General features: G+C 45.1%; 1 protein-coding gene across 2 annotated transcripts in view; it reads left to right on the top strand.

Annotated features, from left to right (window-relative positions):
- The first annotated feature begins 2,040 nt into the window (after nucleotides 1-2,040).
- Nucleotides 2,041-19,842, top strand: part of ERI3 (ERI1 exoribonuclease family member 3) — a 128,376-nt gene continuing 110,574 nt past the window's right edge. The window contains exons 1-2 of one of the 2 annotated variants that reach the window (XM_058808511.1): nucleotides 2,041-2,102; nucleotides 11,629-11,903. In XM_058808511.1, the coding sequence (XP_058664494.1) occupies nucleotides 11,652-11,903 (252 nt within the window). In that variant the 5' untranslated portion in view covers nucleotides 2,041-2,102; nucleotides 11,629-11,651. The remainder of the gene's footprint in view (nucleotides 2,103-11,628; nucleotides 11,904-19,842) is intronic. The other variant, XM_058808512.1, reaches the window with a different exon arrangement.

The following is a 19,842-nucleotide window of genomic DNA, read 5'->3' as shown; positions in this document are numbered from 1 at the left end:
TGATCACCCTCATTTATTTTTCCAGAAGCCTGGAGTGAGCCAGATTAATCTGTAGGTGACATTTTCAGTGGCCTGCAGTGTTCATTTGAGGCATAAGACAGGCTCAGACATGAACAATACAGAAACAGTGACAATATTTCGTAAAACATGGCTCTCTTTGAGCTGGTTTGGGTGCTGATAGTTGTGCCAGAAAAAAAAGGCCCTCTGAAAGTGCAGCTGCTGAAGGAATCTCATTGCTGTCCTGCAGTCTCTGGGTCACAGAGGCTGGCAGAAGCCAAGGTGTGGCCCTGGTTACTGCAGATAACTCATCTGGGAAACGGGGTTTTCCCTAATGAACTGGGCAGGAGGAAATCCGCCTGCTGGGAAACCTGGGAAACCTGGGAAACAGCACAAGGCTTGGCAAATGAAAAAAAGGCATGCACACCTCTATGAGCCCTTCATCGTTTGTCTAGACCAAGGAATTATATTTTACTGCAAGATGCAGAGGTCAGCAGACGAAAGGCCTCTTCTCTTTCATCCTCTTAGAAACACAGGCAGGCTGTGAGCCTTAAATTTCAAGCTTTGGGACTGCAGTGTAATTTCAGCCAGTTTCCATCCCTGCTAAGGGAGGGCCAGGGACAGATTGCTCAAGGAATCACAGTGCAAAGGCCTTCAATTCACTCTCCTGGGCTCCTGACAATCCATACATCAGTCACCAATGACTTGACAAATCACAGCAATATAGCTAAGCTTAGAAGTAAAATTTCACATTATCCTTGCTTATGTGGGTGGGAAGCTGTGAGATGCCAAATCTAAGAGGACTTAAAGGAACTCTTACTATTATTAAATGGTATGCTGTTGGTATTTTTATAGTTCTGACATGATACTTTCATGGTTCAGGCCTCTCAAGTTCAAGGCTGCACACAAACAGAGGAAAGGATAAATCCAGCCTGAAGAGCCAGCAACTCAGTGAAAGGCAGGAGAACCAGGCAGATTGAGTCAGGCAGCCATCCCACCTCATGTGGAGCATCAGTCAGTGATCTCTGCACTCTGGTGCTTATCTTTGTCCAGTATTTTAAGACATGGAGCCAGAGAAAGGCTTAAGGAATTATTTTAAGAGGAGACCATGAGAGGTAGGATTGCTCCTGCCTGCAGGCAAATGATGGGTGAGGCAGCCTCTAGAATCCCTCACAGTCCTGTTTGCATGAGTCAGTGCTCTGAGTTTGTTCATCATGCATATGAGGAGTATCAGGGGTGTGCAAAGGAGCTGCTGGCTTGCAGTGTGGAGGTGCGAGTGAATGTGAGAAGCAGGGAAGGAAGCAATGAATAGCAGGGAATGGCCCCAGCTAGAACACTTGTCACTGCAGTGAGATTCCAAGAGTTATGGATAGACCAATAGGCTAAAGGTTGGGTATTGTTGCAGGTAAGTTCAGAGAATCACAGAATGTTGGAGTTGGAAGGGATCTCTGGAGACCATCCAGTCCAATCCCCTCGCCAAGGCAGGGTCACCAGGGCAGGTGACAGAGGAACACCTCCAGGTGGGTCTCGAATGTCTCAGGAGGGACAATCCATGGCCAGCCTGGTCAGGATTCCTTGCAGCAGCAGGCAGGGACGGGGCTCAGAACCCTGGCAGAGTGTGACAGCCCGAGAGATCGGGAGTGGGGAGGAGGTGCCACAGCTCAGGGTGTCAAGCAAAGAGCAGGCACGGCTCGGACAGGTTTCGGCTGAGAGAGATGAGGGAGCACAGAGGCACGGACACATCAGGACTTGGGGGAGGTGTCCTGGCGACGGGCTGGGATGGCCCTTGAGGACACAAGGCGGGTAAGTGCTGGCCCCGAGGCAATCGAGGAGTCGGGCCGGCGGGGAGAGGATGAGATCCCGCCGGGCACGGGGGATGGGAACCGGCGCCCCCACACCCGGCGCGGCGTCGAGGCGCAGCCACGCGGCCGGGCCGGCCGCGGAGAACTACGGTCCCCAGCGTGCCTCGCGGGGCGGCGCGAGACACGCGCCTGCGCGAGGGGGCGCGGCGGGTCGGAAGCCCCGCCCCCGGCGGCGGCGGGCGGCGCTGCGGTTGGGCGGCGGCGCTGCCGCTCAGCGCGGGGTCGGGGGTCAGAGTGCGGGCGGTGAGTGGCGGTGCCGGGCACTCGTGGTGCGGAGTGCGGGGCGCGGGGCCCGGCCGGGCCGGGGCGGCTCCGCCGCGGGGGTGGTGCGGGAGGCGGGCGGCGGCTCGGCCCAGCCCTGCGGGGCCCGGCCGGCGCGGGGGGCCCCTCAGGCCTGGCGGAGACGTGGGGCCGCCGTGGCCCGGGGCGGGGGGAAAGGCCCGGCGCGGAGCGGGGGCGCGGCCCGGCCCCCCGCGGCGGCGGGGCTCGAACCGGGGGCGTGGGGCTGCGGGCCGGGCCGGGCCGGGCCGGGCAGGGCGGGGGTGCCGGTGCCCGTGAGGACCGGGGGCGGCCCCGGCCCGAGGGGAGGGCGCGGGGTGGCGGCGCCTCGTCCGCTCGACGCCCGGGTTGCCGGGCCCTCCGCGCCCCGGTGCGGCCGGAGGGGAGGTCTGGAGGGTGGCTGTGGCAGCAGTCCCCCAGATCCCAGCTGCGGCGGCATCAGTCGCTTTCCGGGCTTGAGGAAGGGAAAACAGCCCGTGTGCCCGCGGGCTGGGCACGGGCTGAGCTGCAGGCAGCAGCAGCAGGAAGGATTTTTTTATGTTTTGGGATGTGGAGGTTCATAGGTGGAGGTAATGAGGGAGTAGGAAGTTTGTTTTGGTTTTTTTTCCCTATATTTTTTACCATATGGGATTGAACTGATCACTTGTCTCAGATCTGGAGAGTGAAGTAAACTTGAGAAAGCTTAGGAGTACAGTCTGTTTACTTGTTTCCTGAGTGGCAGTAGGAATTTCTTCTCCTTTTCATTTCTTGCTGCTATGCTGTTACAGGTGTTTCTTCCAAACTGAGATGTATAAAGAGGTGTTGTCATTTACTGCTGATGTTCTGTCTTTTACAAGTCCTGTGTCTGGTGGATTTACGTGGTCATTGCTGGCCTGTTTGCTGATAAGTGTGACATTTGTTTTGCTACTTCTTTACTTACCTAGTTTCTTTATTGAGCTTTTGGTTCCAGAGGTGGTAGATTGACAGCTGCTGTTTAGTCTGAACTCTTGATATTCTTTCAGCTGTGATGCAGGGGGACCAGCAAGTTTTCAAATATGTTAATGCTTGCACTGTGTCTCAGGAAGGGTGAGGTATGCAGAGCTCCAGGAAGGTACATCTCCAAAACACCTGTCCCATCAGATACTGTTAACAGCTGTTTGAGGATTTTACCTGGTTTCTTTTTGATGGTAACTTGAATAGATTTTGTCCTGTAGTGTCTTTTTGTAACACTGTAGCATCTCATATCACTTGATATTAAAGTTGGCATCTGAACTTTTAATAAAGAATGAATAATTCTGAAATTCAGTAGATGTTAAAAGTCTAGTTGATTAGTCCCCTGCATAGGCTTGGGAAATTTGATTTCAGATGGTGTTTTTTACTTCAGATATTTTTGTTTCCATTTTGGAGCACTGGATTCTGCCCTTTGCCACTGCATTTTCACATTAATTTACAGTGTGGACTAAATGTTTGTTTTGTTTCAAAGAGCGGCCCTGTGGTCCTTTTATGCATTCTTGTTCATCTCAAACTTTGGGTTGCTCTACATGAATAGTGTGATTGGTTTGGGTTTTTTTGTAAAGTTAGTGTGTCTAGACAGATTTGAGTAGTACCAAAATCCAAAAGAAGGAAGTGATTAAAGCCTTTTAAAAAATGCCCATGTGCCTGATGCTAAATAAAGAAGACCTTGGATTGAGTAAACACTGATAGGACCTAAAGTTTCTGTTCTGCACTTGGGACATACTTCAGTTTGCTTTCTTCAGAGGGCCTGATTACAGCTGGTTTGGTGCTTATCTTGTTTTGATTCTGTTAACTTTGGTAGGCATTGCTTTTATTTATTTTTAACCCTCTTAAATTTTGAAAATAGAGTTCTGGAAGATACTTAAATGTGTGGAGTATTTGCATTTTACTCTGTCTCCGTGTCAGTGCTGTGGCCACCTGCAGTGGAGGGCCCCAAGGCTGTGGAGTCCAGGTGTGGTGACATCCAGGTAAATGCTGCAGGACTGCCCACAGTGCCTGGGCTTACAGGGGAGCATGGAAGCAGCTGTGCTTTTGTCTCAAGTCTCTCTTGAATCTGAAGAAGGTATTTTTGCTAGAAGTGGTCCTCCTGAGACTCCTGGTGTTTCACTGTAGTAGTGATGAGCAACGCACCAGTGTGGTGCCATGGCGAGCAGGGCCATAAGGGAAGAATTGGACAAGTTGAGGCTGCCAAGACATAACCTAGAGCAGAGGTGCTGGCTGTGCTAGGGACCATTTGGACCATTTCCCTTCCCTAAGAGAAGTGATCTCAGCTGGCCTCAGGCCAGCTGAAAAGTTATATTCTCCCCAGATGTGTTGTATAGGTAAAGCTACTTCTCTTCCAACCAAAAATTATTTTTTTAAACTTCAGCTGTATTTGTTACAATCTATTTTTTTTTTTTCTGTGGTTGAATATTAGGGTGAACATCTTCCCTGGCAGATTTTCTGGGCTGAGACTGGGTTGTGTGGAAACCATGCCCCACTGTAGCTGCTACCCTGCTTGGAGCTTTTGCCAGTGTACCAAGACACAGCTTTGGCTTGCTTTTAACACTTCTGGAGCTCATTTGTGAAGATCAGAAGTTACCAGTGTATTGAGCAATGCAAATCTTGTTTCCCTGAATCCAGGCTGATTCATTTGGGACTCTCAGGTGTTAACTTTCATTTTTCAGATAACAAAGGTGTGCAGCTGTATAAGTGGTTTGAGGAACTGTGGCATCCATGTGTATGAAAATGAAGTAATTATGTGTGCCAGATACCATTAAACAAAGGGTGGCCTACTATGTCTCCTTTCCACTAAATTAGGCCAATGTGCAATAGTAGCTTTTACTGACTAGATGGGTAGTAGCTACAAATCTCTAGCTCCTGGCACTGGGAGCTGTGTTGAGGATAGAGAGCACTGAAGTGCCATAAATTTCAGAACTTATCTCAAAGACCAGGGCTGGGAAAGTTTGAATGAAAACTAAGACATGTTATTTTTTGACAGCGAATGGATTGACCATTGGAACGAGCTGTTTGAAGGTAGAGGGGAAGCTCCAGTCTTCATGCTGCAATTCAAGGCCAGAGACTTTTCTGAAAGGTGTTCAAGCCTTTGGGCTCAACTGAGGAAATGGAAACTTTAGGGCCAGCATTACCTGAGGTTGAGACCAGATGGTCTGGTGGGCTTTGTGAATTCAAGTTTAATGTGTCTATGCTGCTAGAGCTAAGATAACTTCTCCATTCTCTGCAAAGTGCCATGTCATCCCAGGTGTCTCTGTCCTGGTCTGAGTACATGGGTTGGTGAGCAGCTGAGCTGACCAACAGCCCCAGTGGCTCATCTCATTCCTGCTTCTGCCAGTGTGGGCTCTTCCTCTTCTCTGAGCTTTGCTATTCATCCAGCCTGGCCCTGAGCTAATTCGTCTCACTAAACCAGCCAGAAACTATCTTGTTTTAATTGTGTTTTATTCTGGCTGTGTGAGTCCTTTTATAGGTTCCTGTGGTTGAATCGGCACGCAGAAGGGCCAGACAAGCTCAGGAACTGGTGTAACATAATTAGCAGGAGAGCAAGACTGAGAGGGACGGACAGGCCTGCCTCCTTTTGGCCTCCCAGAGCTGTTGGCTTGGTTAACCTCATTTTGTGTAGTTTCACACTGGTGCATTTTCTTATGGCTCCCAGGCAGAGGCAGGAGATTGGACTAGAGGATTTTTGGTCTGATCCTGTGCAACTGTTCTTTTCCTTAATAGCAAATCTGTTCTTCCTCTTTGGCTTTTGCTGTATGTGTCCCTGTTATTGCTTCTTTGTTTTAATTTTTGTTCTTTCCTTTCTCTACATTTCTTCTAAGTGACCAGTCCTTTGCTGTGTGGAACTTCTTCAGACTCCAGCTTAGACCCGTTTGCTCATCTGCAGTTACTCTTGGAGAAGGTTTAAAAATACACAGCAAAGCCTGTCTTAGGAGACCAGTCAAGGAGCTGACGAAAGTGGGTTGCCTAGCAGAGGTGGCCTAATAAAATTGGAGTGGAATTGTACTGTGCATCTTTGGGACGGCTTCTGGGTGGTCTGTTCAGACAAATTCGTGTCCTGCTGGTGTGGAGTCTCGTGTGGGTTTCAGTGTGTTGTCAAGTGAACTGAGATGTGTTTGTTTCCCAGCTTTGTAGGGTGCCATAGCTGCAGCAAGCGCTTCCCTAAGTAATCAGCGCCTTCGGCCTTGCACATTGTGATCTCACAAGCCATCGCGTCTGTGATGTCACAATGGAAGAGATTCTGGTGCTGTGACATGTGTGCTCGTGCCTTTGACAAATCAGCCAAGGAACCCAGCGGCAAGAATGAGCTCAAGAAATGGGAGAGACCTTCCTTAACCCAAGAGTGCCCTCCATCCTTTAGTCAGCCTTTTCCATGCTAACTTATCTCTTCCATAATGACCATACAGAGGGAAGCCAGTGCCTGTATAGGGTGAATTATTTTTTTCAGTTGACCTACCAAGATGCATGTTTCTCCCAGATGAGCAGTTGCCCAACTCTCCTCCTGTACCCCTCATTCTTTTCTGTTGTTCCCCTCACTTGTATTGCTTCTAATTTTAGACTGTAAGTTCTTGAGAACAGGGACCTCCTCATCTGTAGTGGGAAGAGCCTGAGTGTGATTGTGGAGTACTGTAAAAACAAAATGATGAATGCCAAGTTGTATCTGAGCTGAGCAATGATGGGGCAGCATATAGACATGCCATGACAGTACAGATTTTCCAAAACAGGCGTGGTTGTCTAGCAGTGCTGGAGACAAACCCAGCCAAAGGTGAAGGGAGTGCAGCCATGAAGTGTACTGTTCTCATGTTCCAGTGATGATACTGTGAGGTTAACAAATTAAAGAAAGAAGCAAATCTACCTGTCTAAAATTGTGTTACTTTATTAAACAGTTCTAAAAGCTTTGTCTTTTGTTATTTGTTTTACTTTATGTTGGTTGTTTTTTTTTTTTTTTGCAAGTTTGAGTGGTAAGAGTGGATAAGCTGGTCTTGTTCATAGTCTCTTGTTTCCTGCCTCACAGGCTAGCCAGGTGCTGTCATTTTTGTACTGTAGTTCATCTAATGAAATATTTGGGTTTAGGTTAAGGTTGATTAAAAAACACCCTGAGTTATCTCTATTGTTCTTCAGTTATATTTTCACACAAGTGAAATATGGGCTCACATTTGACCTCTGAGTATGCATTTGAACAGCTACCAAAATTGAAGTCCTGCATTTTTTGTTATACTGTGTTCCAGGTGTCACTAAATGTGTGCAATTTTGTTCTACAGAAAGCATCTCTATTACCCTAACTTTTTTCCTCCACAATTCAATAAAATAGACAAACCTGACTTACATTTTTGATTGGTTTTTGTTGCTCTAGCCTTGAGTTCAGTTGTCTGTTGGAGGCCAGGAGTCACAGCTGCCCCTACCTAGGTTTTGCACAAATAATAAACTGAAGCATTTTACTCCCAGAGCTTGCTTGCTTTTGTTTTTTAATTTCAGTTTCTCTTGTAGTTTAGGTTAGTGGGGGGTTTTCTTACTTGTTTGTTTTGTAATATGGTGGAGGGCTGTCTTGCTATAATGAAGTAATTTAACATGTGAGTGAAGGCTCTCATAAAATGTAAGTTCTTGGGTCACCCTGCCAATGTGAAGTTAGGTGTTGTCTTCCTGCCCCTTCCCTACTCAGTTTATCAAACTGGAAAGTAAAAGGGAATATTTTGGGCTCAAAGGCAAACTGTAATTTTTATTAGATGTAGTTGTAAAAAGTTCATATTTATGTTGTGTGCCAGAAGTCATTAAGCTCAAGTTCTTAGTAGACTAATTTGTCCTGCCATTGATGAATTTGACTCCTCTGGAGCTTGTGTGGTGCACATCTCTCTGTGGCTTTGGGGCTGCCCTGCAGGCCCGGGACAGCATTTGCACTGCCCTGCTGGCTCTTGTCACCAGCATTCTTCACGTGGCAGGAGTTCCCTGTCTTGTTCCTTGCTGCTTTGGTTGTCCCTAAGCAGCCTTCCCAGTGGGAAGCCTGGCATGCAGCAGCCACCAGTGCAGATTCTCCGCTTCACACTCAGTGGGGCCCTGGCAAGGCTGGTGGCTACAGCTGACACTTGCCTTTCTCTTGGCTTTCCTTCCTTGCTGGTGATCAAACTGTCATGCTTTAGTACATGTGCTTGGACTGCTAAAGAAGCAAGAGCTGTGCTCAGCCTGACCTTGTCTTGGTACCTGCAGTTGATGTCCAGAGAACATTTTTTTCTTAATTTATTTTTAAAATATAGATGCTGATTTTAGCCAGTACTTAGCCAGTGTCATATGGGACACACAGTGTTACACAGCCCAGAACACAAACTATCTTCCAGCTGAAACCCACCACATGCAGCCATTTCCCATCTTACTGGGTGTAGCAAATGTAAAGTGCTGTCACATTTTCCTAGGTCTGTGTACAATCTGTCAAAATAATTCCTGAGGTCCAACCTCAGTTCATGGTCCCATTACATTTCATACGTATCTGTGTGAGGAATTTGAGCTGTGTGATATGAAATATTAACCTAGTAGGGTTGACTGCCAGATGTGACAGCTTGCACTGTCTGAGATTATAATCTGATCCTGTGTGTATAAGAAATATATATATGGTGTTTTATGTAGGTTTGGAAATGGAATCACTGAACATGTGGATTTATATGGCTAGAGCTGGGTTTTTAATTTTTGAAGCTGCATTGCTTGCATCGTTTTCTCTTGGAAAAAAGTACAGGATAATTACTAGTGCTTTGCATTGTCATAGCCATTATAAATGCTTTACATGACATCTAATAAAGTGTGTTTGCTCACCAGCTATCTTGTGCTCTAAGGCACTCTGACCTTGCCAAAGAAGATGATGCGAGGTCTTCCCAGGGCACCCAGAGCAGTGGCTGGGTAAACATACTGTTAAAACTTCATTTGGCTGAAGGTGCAGACTTTGCAGTGGGGTTGGCCTTGTTTGTATGCTGCCTGTGTAGGGAAATCCACATGCCATAGCCCACTCACACACCTTTGTTCAGAGCACTGCTCTGTCTGCTACACGGGAGAGTGGGGAGGGAGGCTGCTTTTAGCACCGGGAGCCCGATCCTGTTGCTAGATGTGGACCCCTGCAGAAGCTGTTAGTGTAAACAGGCACTGTTAATTCCTCCATGGATGTCACATGGTACTTTTGTGACCCTGACCTGCCATGGCAGGGTCTGCCATGGTGCTGCTATGTCTGCATGGGGATGTGCCTGAATCCTGCCAAGGCGGCTGGTTTACCTTTGCCATGGACTCAGTGGCTTGGGAACCTCTGCACCACTGTGTGTAGTGCAACCCAGCCTGAAGATTCATGGGGTCTGTGTCAGATACCCGGCTCTTGCCAGTTAAGATACATTAGAGAAGAGAGCTAGCTGTGGGTTGGTGGATAATACATGTTTTATTGCCTGTGTTTGATACAGGGGTTGAAGCCTGTCTGCCTCCCCCACTCCAACTGTGTGTTTTATTTGATGCAGTAGGCTAAAGACCAGGTTTTCCTGCAACTAACTTACAAGCTGCTTTATTCTGAGATATTGTATTTGTTGTGATGGGCCTTTAGACTCGTGGTAGTTAGGAGATTTAAAGCATGCATACCTTAAATATCTGTTATCTGGCACATGTTAGAAGAAAATATAAGTAACTTCTATTTGGCTGTAAAGAATTTATGAATGACAGCGAAAGCTGTGGATGAAAAGACAATTGGTAGAACTGAGCCCCTTCAAGATAAATGCCATGTTAGGCTTTTTATTTTTGGTTTTGCAACTTGAGTTTTCAGTTTTTGAGGTACCTGCTCTCTAGCATAGTGCTTTAATAAAGCAAATGGCTTCAAAACATGAAAGCCTTGAGGCAAGGGCAATGCATATATCCGTGGAATTGGCAGTGTGGGCACTGGCTTGGTCCTTAACATTTCAACTTCTTTGATTTTTGCCTTTCACTCAAAAGCTTGGAAGGGGAAGGTTACCAAATGCATGTTTACTCGAAGCACACAACCTGCTTAGCTGCAATTATCTCCTAATCTGGTCCTTCCAAGTTTCTCTGGTCTCGCAGGTAAATACAGATTTAGCTGTTATTCAAGGCATATTATTTACCTCATTAAGTGTGTGTTTTGGCACGTGCATTATTTACCTGACGGACTAACGGATGGGAGAGAGCAAATGCTGTCTTTTGTGCAAACAGTGACTTTGTTTGTGAGCAGCAAGTCCCTGTTTTGCTGTGGCCACTTTGTCTCCATGTCTCATGGTGGGTATTTCCATCCCTTCATGGTAGAGCAGAAAGCCAGCACAGGTGTGGGGGGCCATGCTCATGAAAGGGCAGGTGGGTGGCATGTCAAGTGATGGAGTTCTTCCACGAGCAGTGGTACCAACTGTGGGGATAGATTTAAATATTCTATATAGCGGATAGATTTAAATATTCTATATAGCTGGCTGTGTGTGTATATATATGCATACACAATTAGAGGGGGTACTCCTATCCTTGTTCAAGAGGACTGAGTTGGTGCAATTTGGTTCTTTAGTTATCAGTCCCTGTACCCACCCATGTAACACCATGAACTAGTCTTGAATTCTTATTCCTGTAGATCTGTTAACAGACCTGAGGCTAACCCATCCTGGATAGTGACAATTCTGGCAACTTTTTCCTGCAAAGTTTTAGAAGAAAAGTAGCAGGAGGGGAAATCCAGGTCATCTCAACATGGATAATGCAATTTATTTAATAGTGTTTGTTAGATGAAAGTATCAAAAGGTGATGGCTGAGTGAGGTATTTCTTAGAGAGGAAGACTGTAGCCTATAGAGTCCTGCTTCCATTTTACAGTTCCTGCAGTACCTGCATGTGATCAGTTGAACTGATAGCCTCCTCTGGGAGAAATACCTGAAATTAGAAGTGGAGTGTAGCACTAAAATCACATCTCTGAGAAACCTTGTGTACAGACCAAATGAGAACTTTCCTGGGGAGGAGCCTTCCAGCCTCCAGCCACCTGGATTTGTAATGGAAATGCCATGTTTTGGTGCAACTGGCAGGTGTTTCAGGGTCAAGCTGTTTGGATGAGTTGTAGTGTTGGTATGTGTATTGCTGTGATTAATTTTTACCATGTATCAGAAACTGCATTGTATATGAAAAGATAAAAGGCATCAGAAATTTCAACAGGGCTTAGATTGGATAGGCTGTGTTTTTGTTGGTTTGTGTTATGTTCTGTTATGATGAGGATCAGCAGTGGGGTGTGATCTGGTGCCTGGAGCCATCATTGTTGTGCATCTCATAGTTCTTAATTTAGAGTCATTTGCAGAGGTTAATTTTCAGTTGCCTGTGATTCTGGACACCTTAAGCTCAATCCAAATGTCATCTATTGTGCTTAAAGCAGGCTACTGTGTTATTTCAGGTTTGTGATGCTGGAACCTCCACTGGGGAGCACAAAGGGAATCCCTGTCAGAGGAGGACAGTGAACAGATACCAGCAGAGATGAGATGTAGGTGTGCATGAGTAACATGAGTCTCTCTTCAGTTTCAGATGCCTCTGGATGTTCAATGATAGCACTCCTCCATACTGGAGCAGCAAAGTTTCCCCCAAACTTACTTCCAAGGTCAAGACAAGCTGTGTCCCTCCTCTTCCCAGCTGGTGTTCTCGAAGGGTTCCGCTCCATCGTAAGCAGGAAACTGGCGTCCCACGGCTTTGGAGCTTCCATGGCAGCAATGTCATCCTTCCCTCCACAGAGATATCACTACTTCTTAGTCCTGGATTTTGAGGCTACATGTGATAAACCGCAGATTCATCCTCAGGTAAATAGTTAATCATGTTAATTGTTGCCTTGCAAGTTGCTGCTGCTCTTCTGAGAGATAAAAGGAGAAAAACACAGTGCTTGCTCACTAATTTTTTCTGGTTTGTCCCACCTCCATTCTGTTGCTGGTTCTCCAGGGCGCTTGCCAGTCACCTGCTGTCTCAGGACTGTTTGGTGGGAATGAATAAAGGAGTCTGATTTCCATCAAGGAAGTGACAATTCATGTGTTATTGAAAACACAATTCATATGTGTTTTCACATATAAGTCATGTATACTTGTCATTTGTCTGAACTGGGAAGGGTCTTAAAAGTTTTTGGCTGGAAACTTGCATTAATAGATGGCAGCCGTGTTTGATTCTGCAAGGAAAAATTCTACTGTTGGTAGCGAACAGCTTTAGGAAAAGAATATTTTGAATGATGGGAATATGTGCAACATAATGGTATTTCTAAGTAGACAAGAAAAACAGTTTTTAGATCATTTCAGCAAGATCAGATATCTTGCCTGGGTTTTAACTCTGAAGTGTAATGAGACAGGAAGAGTTCAGCTTCAGAGAGATCTTCTAGTGCTCTGCCACTTGAGACATACGGAGATCCATATGAAGTACAGAACTTATCTGCAAACAGTTCATCCACAGTGCTGTAGAGCAGATTAGTAAAAATATTCTCAGTTGTTATCAAGATAGGCCTAGGTTTTTAACTGGAAAACTGTACTAAAAAGAAAAAAAACCCCTGATATTAGGTTGTTAGCGAACAAACAGAATTTCTGGGTCTAAAGTGGACTGAACCTCCTCTGCAAAGTAATTGGTCTGCATATGTTAGTGATACCTGCATTGGGTCACAAGTTCCTTTTGTTTTGTTTCAACTATATGAAAGGCTGAAGCAGTTTTCAGTGTGGTGTCTCATTACTGAAGCGACTCAATGCAGCTTGTGCATTTCCCAGTGCTGCTGTGGTTTCCCTTGCACTTGTCCTAACAAAGGATTGCTGCAAGTTGGGATCAAACTTGACTCCTGTCTTCCCCAGTAGTGCCTTGGTGGGTGCTGCCTGTTCTTTGTGTTTTTTGAAAAATGGATGGCAAATTCCCTGCTCTTTTGCTGGCTCTTTGTGGGAGGCTGTTGTGGCTCTGCATCCAGTTCTACTAGCAGGCTCTTAAGCGCTCCCCAAGTGAGATATCAGGCTATTTCCTGCATGCTCTGCCTCGGGTGCACAGACCTGTCAAAGCTGTAAATTGGATCTACCTTGTCCCTTTGGATATGGGCTTGGTCTGTGCACATTTTGATGCAAAACCATGATGCATGTGGAGCTAGTTTACAGCTGGCAGTAAAAAGGAGCATGAGTGGAATATGATTACTACTGTTTTAAGGAGCTTTGTCCCCAAGTCCTTGCCAGGGAAAGTAATGGTCTGGGCCAATGCAGATCGGCTATATATTTTGTTGGTGAGATAGCACCTTTAAGGTGGAGATGTTCTTCAGTGTTGTTTTTCCAGTCTGTTGTGTTCAGTGCCTGTCTGCATCATATAATGTGTTGAAAGGGCTGTCAGTGCCTCACATCCTCACCAACAAATTAGTTTGACAAATAAAGAAATTACCTTTGCTACATGGGTCTCAATGTAGCTGGAGAGGCTGAAGGTGCCTGCCAAAATCTGGAAATGTTATAAAATGAGACTTCAGTTGATGCCCTTACATACCTCTTATGTCTTTGCTGACCAGCATGGCTTTTGTCCTCTTCACTGCTAGGCTGTATGTCATGGTGAGCAATCTGTGCCATGCATTTCAGTGATGTTTGCTGCAAAGTTTTAGTGACAGAATCCTTAGCTGCAGGATTGATAGACAGGTTTTGGAGGTTTGGTCTGAGGTCAGAGCTGGGAGCTAGAAATGGTCATGTGCTGATTTTCACTGTGATACTGATAATTTTTTGCTTTTATTTTAATATCTGCAAAATAGAAGTCTAGATACAAAGAAATTCAAATGCAGTGGGATTTGCTGAGAAGGCTGTGTATACAGAGCTGAGCTAAGCTTAGCTCTGTATACCCAGATCCAAAGTAACAGATCTAAAGTAACGTGATCCATGTTACTTTAAGTGGGTAGGCATAGCTGTAAGTTTAGCCAGTTTGGCCTAAAAATCTTGCAAGAGTTCACTTGCCACCATACAGCACGTTTTACATTTCTCACTCACTGTTCTTCAAAATATTCTGGCTTCTTACAAGAAACTACTGAAAGAGCTATCTTTTTGTGCGCACTAAGATGTATGACTGCCACATCTGCTCCCCCTCCCGTTGTATTTACTCGTGCTCCTCTGTAACTGGCAGCCTTGCTGCCCTTATCCCTGGGGAAGTCCTTCATGCTCATTCGTGAGCCCTGAAGACCCCTTCATTTCCATTCCCTTTCACATTGCCCCATCGCTCTCTGAGGTCTCGTGTTATGGCCTCTGTAATGGGGATCAAGGAGGGTCAAGGACAGTGGTATTCCCCTGGGAAGCCATCTGCATTGTGGCTCTGGTGGCTGAGACTGCTGCCTGAATGCCTTGTGCCCGCTGCCCTGTGCTTTACACTCACTCCTGCGTCAGGCATCGAGGGTCCTTCATGCTCCCTGTCCTGTACCCACAAAGGAACGGGAGCATCCTCACAGCCCTGACTTCTGACTGCTTTCAGAAGATACGCCCCTCCATCAGTGCTTGTTTATATACACATAGAAACCGCTCAGCTTTATTGCTTTTCTGGATGTATGCATGAATAATGGGACCATCCCAGAGAGAAAAGAAGGTGTGGGGGGTTTTAACTGCACATTCTGTGTCATGTAGTGTTTTAGCCAGCCAAAGGTCATTAGGGGTTGGCAGCAAGAGATGTTTATGGCTGGCCTCTCGCATCTCTTTAAAGCTTACCTTGTGCCTTTGGAATGTGATCCAAAGCCCACTGGGGTCAGTTGGGAGCTGTCATTCTGCAGAGGTCGGTGGACCCTGAATGGTGGTGGTGTATTTCATTTTTCAGCTCTGTTTTTTTCTTTTACTGTCTGGTAAGAGTTTATAAGTACCTGCTTTTATACACTGTCAGCCCATAGAGCTGGATACATATGGAGCTTTAGCTTCATGAGAAGATGCATTAATAAGTGGCAGTCTTGCTCTTTTGTCCCTTTGTCCTTGTAGACACCAATGTTTATGATGGTCAGTGCTTTCAGTGACTGTGTTAAGCAGCTCCACAGACTCAGGTCTGTGGCTGCCTTTATTAATGTAGTAAGAAGGTGTGCCTCTTTCAGTCAGCAAGCCAAGTATCTTGCCTTCAACTTCAGCCGAGCGGATGAAAAGAAATTATTTGTTTTAAATATAAAAAGACTGACGGTAGAAATCAGATCTGTTCAAAGCTGAACTTGAAATTAGCCTTCTATATATGATGTTAATCTCTAATTTATTAAAGCCACTTAAATGAAAATAAAATAAAATTCAAGCTCTGTATGTCTGCTGCATGGAAGCATAGAAGAGCATCAGATCTCTGACCTGCTAGAAGGAGCTGGATCTAGGAGTAGCTGAGCTGCTAAATGAGCTTTTGGTAATGATAAAGTTGCGTTTTTTCATGTCAGTTTTTTCAGGTGTTCATTGTCTCAGATTCAGTCAAATTGGTAATCATTTGGGAAGTAGTAATTGGCCTCTTTCAAACTCTCTGTAAAGGGAAAATATGAAATGTTCAGATCTTCTTATTGCTGAAGAAGGTTGTGACCAGAAGCAGAAGAATAAACTGTTTACAGACAGTGTTTTCTGTGTCCTCCTAAACAGTACTTTTTAAATGCAAAAATATCTTGATTTTTTTTTTGTTAGTGTATCCTAGATACTTCAACTCTGTTTAGCATGCATTTAGATGGTTATTTTGGGAAAATTTTTAATTATAATTGCTGTCAGATAAAACTGGATATACTAATAAATATAAAACATCACTCACCATTTCAACATAAAACCCTAAACACTGACACAGACTAAGCAGATGTTCAGTTACTAATTTATTTTTGGTGTTCAAATAAATCTGGATGATCACAGTACATACTGTGTATGTATTAAAAGTGTATTAACAAATAGGAGCCAGTCTTTCTGTAAGATAATATTTAGTACAAATGCAGGAGAAGGTTATATTAGATTCAGTGTGCATTTCCTTGAGTGCTGCTGTAAAAGAGCATTACATGTGTTTTCCCTTGAACATCAGTCTCATATCCAGCTCCCAGCCACGGGCAGGTACAGCTGGAGTGGCTGTGATGATCTGTGCAGCTGTCTGTCCTGCTCTATCTGCAATCTTGTTACTGCAGCAGGGACAACTGAGTCGTGTGTCTCTGCTCCTGAGCTGCTGTGATTTATAGGCTGACCTTGTAATGGGAATGGATGCTGATTTCCACCAAATTTAGGCCATATCAACAGATGTGCAGTCCCTGCCAAGCTCTCTGTGTAGGGTGACTAGATAGAGGATAGGGAAGCTGCCTTGGGAGCCATGCCTGAAGGTACTTTGTGGGAGGAATGTGTCCTTGAAATCACAAACTTGCTGCAGGTGGAGGCGATGGAGGGATCGCTCATCTGCAGGGGAGCAGGCTGCAAGGTACCCTCTGTGTGCTTTCCACATCATTTCCTGTGGAGGCTGAATCCAGGCAATCCCAGCTGAAGGCCAGGATGAGAATGCAGGTGTCTCACACAGTAACAGACATTGTCACAATCCTACCCTGAGGTGGATAGAGGACATGTGTGTGCCTGTGCCTGCCTGTTCTAGCTAGACATCCCCACGTAGCAGCTTTCTTCTTGCACTGTTTTTGTGTGGCTGTTAAGCTCAATGCACTAGAAATCACCTGCCAAAACCTTTATTGAGGATGATCATGAGTTGCTGAAAAATAAAGAAATTCAGACTTGTTTCCCATGGCAACTTTAACTCAGCATAAGTATTACAGTAGAATATTAATCTGTAATTACCTATGTTCATGCATCTTAGGCTTGGGTGTAGTTTTAATAACCTACTTCTCCATTCAGCTTCTTACAATGCTGTTTGTAGAGAAATGCTGTTAAAAATACATGTAACATAGTGACTTAAAAGTATTTTTTTTCTTTTTACTACAAGTAAGTAAATATGTAGATATTTATCACCTCTTTGTCAGTTATGGCTGTTATTATGCTATTGTTCTTACATCAGAATGCTTTAAATTTTTGGAGTGGCAGTAAACGGTTCATATAAGAGCCCTTTCAAATGCATTTTCCTGTTTGCATTGAGTTTTTGAGCCAACTTCTTTAGGCCTTGTAGCTTTAGAGGGTTGCACTGCACCTGGTGTCAGACCTGCACTTGGAGACCTCTCTCATTCTTCCAGTAAGTGGGGACAACCTTGCTGTGACCCATATCAATCTGACAGGGTGGGTTATGACTTCAGGCAACAGAATTAGCAGTATTTATTTTAAACCTGATGAGCTAGAGAATATGAACAGTTATTGAACCCAAGTCTCCTGGAGAGCACAACCATGAGACCACCAGGCAAGACATCTGATGTACGAAAAAAAAATCAAAGCAATTTTTTATTTAAAGATATAAACCCAGCATTATTATAGCAACAATTCTAAAATACCAAGGCACTCAGGTGGCCAATGGCTGCAGTCCTAACCTGGCCTAACCTGCTAAGCTTTTGCCTGGTTGTTGACAGGCTGATGAGATGACTACTTTAAAGCAATCAGTCATGTTGCCCTTTCCCTCACAGTGTGCGGAGACCCCACATCAGTTATGCATCCTGGAGTGCAATTTCCCACCTGTGCTGTTTGAACACTGTATCCTTAGCTGTGCAAACATTACACTTCGTTTAGGTGACAAGTTGCAAAGTTAAGTAGACTTGTTGTTACAGCAGAAAGTAGTTGAGCGGCAGTCACCCTGAAAGGAAAAGATCCAAGCTAGCTCAGGAATGTGCTGGATTGTTTGCCTCTCCATAAAGCCACTGATGAGGGCTACGTGTGCTTCTTGAAATACTCCCATCATGTGCATTTCTGAAGTGAAGGGGATGTGAAGTATATCCAGGTTTGTATATTTGCTGTGCTTGTCCTGCCATGTGCATGGCCTGGTGTGGTTCTCAATGGTCAGTGTGTGCCTGCTGCTCTTTCACAGCCTCTGAGGCATGGGAAGTATTTTGCATCACTCCCAGCATAATGTTTTAACTAGGCAGTATTCTGTCATGGCATAGTGCCCAGCTAGTGTTACTTGGGGATGATGCTTTTCAGGCTGCCATGGTTCCTGGGAAATTGTCTTTGCTGTGTTAAAGTGGTCTTGTCTTAACTTGGAACAAAACCTTCCTGATAAAGAAGCAATGCAGCTCAGCTCTTTTAGTGAGAGGGACACAGGACGTGCTTAAATCTTGTGGGCTTTTCCCACTTTATGCCGAGCTTGCTGTGCAACCATCCCTGTGTTTTCTTTGTTGATCTGTGCACTTGTTAGCTGGCAAAATAACTCTTCATAACATTATTTAGTTCCTTTCTGTCAGGCAGAAATGTGCTGCCATCAGCAGCTAGTTGTGATGTCTGTAAAACCCTGGGTATTCATTTACATGCACTAATGTGCCCTTTCTACCCATCCCAGATGTTTTAGTGTCATTGGGAACATTGATCATTTGTCCTGCTCAATATCAGGTGAAGAGGTTGGGACTTGAAATGATCTGATAATTCTGCAACAGGGACTGCACAGGCTGTTTGTCTGCCATAGAGAGGAGTGGATGTGAAAAAGGATATAGTGTAGTTGCCATCTTGCAGTGGAAAGGTAATACTTGGAAATGTGTGTGTGTGCTGTTTTTAACTTGGTCTGAGTGCTAAACTTCCCCCAAACTGCCAAGCTTAAATTGTTGTTGGCTGTGTCAGTAGAGATGTTCTGGGTGGTTAAATATATGTCAATAGTGCTTGAAGAAACACATTGAAGTGTTGATGTCTGATGGTCTATATTTCTCATCCCATGTGTGAAAAGAGGGAAATTCTGCCTTATTCTTGATATCTGGGTCCTGCTGGAAAGATCAAAATAGCTTAGTGAGTTTTGGCAGGGAAAGATGATGCTGGTGGTGAGAGGTAGGAACCAGCCTGGGAGAAAATGATTACTGGAAGTTTTGTTATGAATGGCAGGACATGGGTTGTGAGCCTGCTGTCAAGATTTCAGGTGCAACGGCAGGCATGAAAAACTCCCAAAGACCACAGTGGTAAGTTTAGGAGAAAAGCATCATTTGTGAGATGTGGATCTTCCTTTTGTTGGCCCTTTAAGAAGGGACTTGAGCTGATTAAGTACTTCACTTTGTATTCCATACTCTTTAGAAGAAAAAAAAGATACTTTTTCATGAGAGTGAATAAGACAATCAGTGAGTGTGAGTAGGGGTGATCACAGGAAAATGCAGCTGTGAGTGCAGCCTGGATGGCATTGGGGTTGTGTTTAATGCAGTGATGAGAGGTGTATATAAGATGAGGTCTTTGTTGCAAAAATGAGAAAGGCAATGTTCCGGCCTGTGTCTGCTGTGGGTATGAAGAACAGTCGGGAATTTAAACAACAGCAAGGGAAATTCAGATTAGACATTAGGAAAAACTTCCCAATGATAAGACTAATGAAACAGGAGGATAGAGTGAGTGCCTGGGGAGTATGTGAGTCTCTCTTATTGGAGTCGGTAAAAACAGCCTAGACAAAGTCAGAAATTATTTAGGGGGTGATGATGCTGCCCTCAGGCAGGTGCATGGACTAGATGTCTCTTTTAAAGCTGAAGCTCCTGGAGGCATGTGATTAGATGGGGATTTCAGCTTCTATTAAAGAAAGAGAAATGGTCCCTCACCCTCAGAGTTGTAAGGCAGCACTGGGAAACAAGAGCCACGTTTGATGTCAGTGCAGAACCCAAAATGCAACTCAAAATTTATCTTTGAGGAAATCTAGCCTTTGACATTGGGCTTCGGTGTCTGAGTGTTGGGGGTAGGAAGTGTGATT

The sequence above is a fragment of the Ammospiza caudacuta genome, chromosome 7, assembly GCF_027887145.1.
Source record: "Ammospiza caudacuta isolate bAmmCau1 chromosome 7, bAmmCau1.pri, whole genome shotgun sequence".
In the NCBI taxonomy this organism is placed as follows: Eukaryota; Metazoa; Chordata; class Aves; order Passeriformes; family Passerellidae; genus Ammospiza; species Ammospiza caudacuta.
The sequence above is the reverse complement of the archived record's forward strand: the minus strand, read 5'-3'. Positions and strand labels throughout refer to the sequence as shown.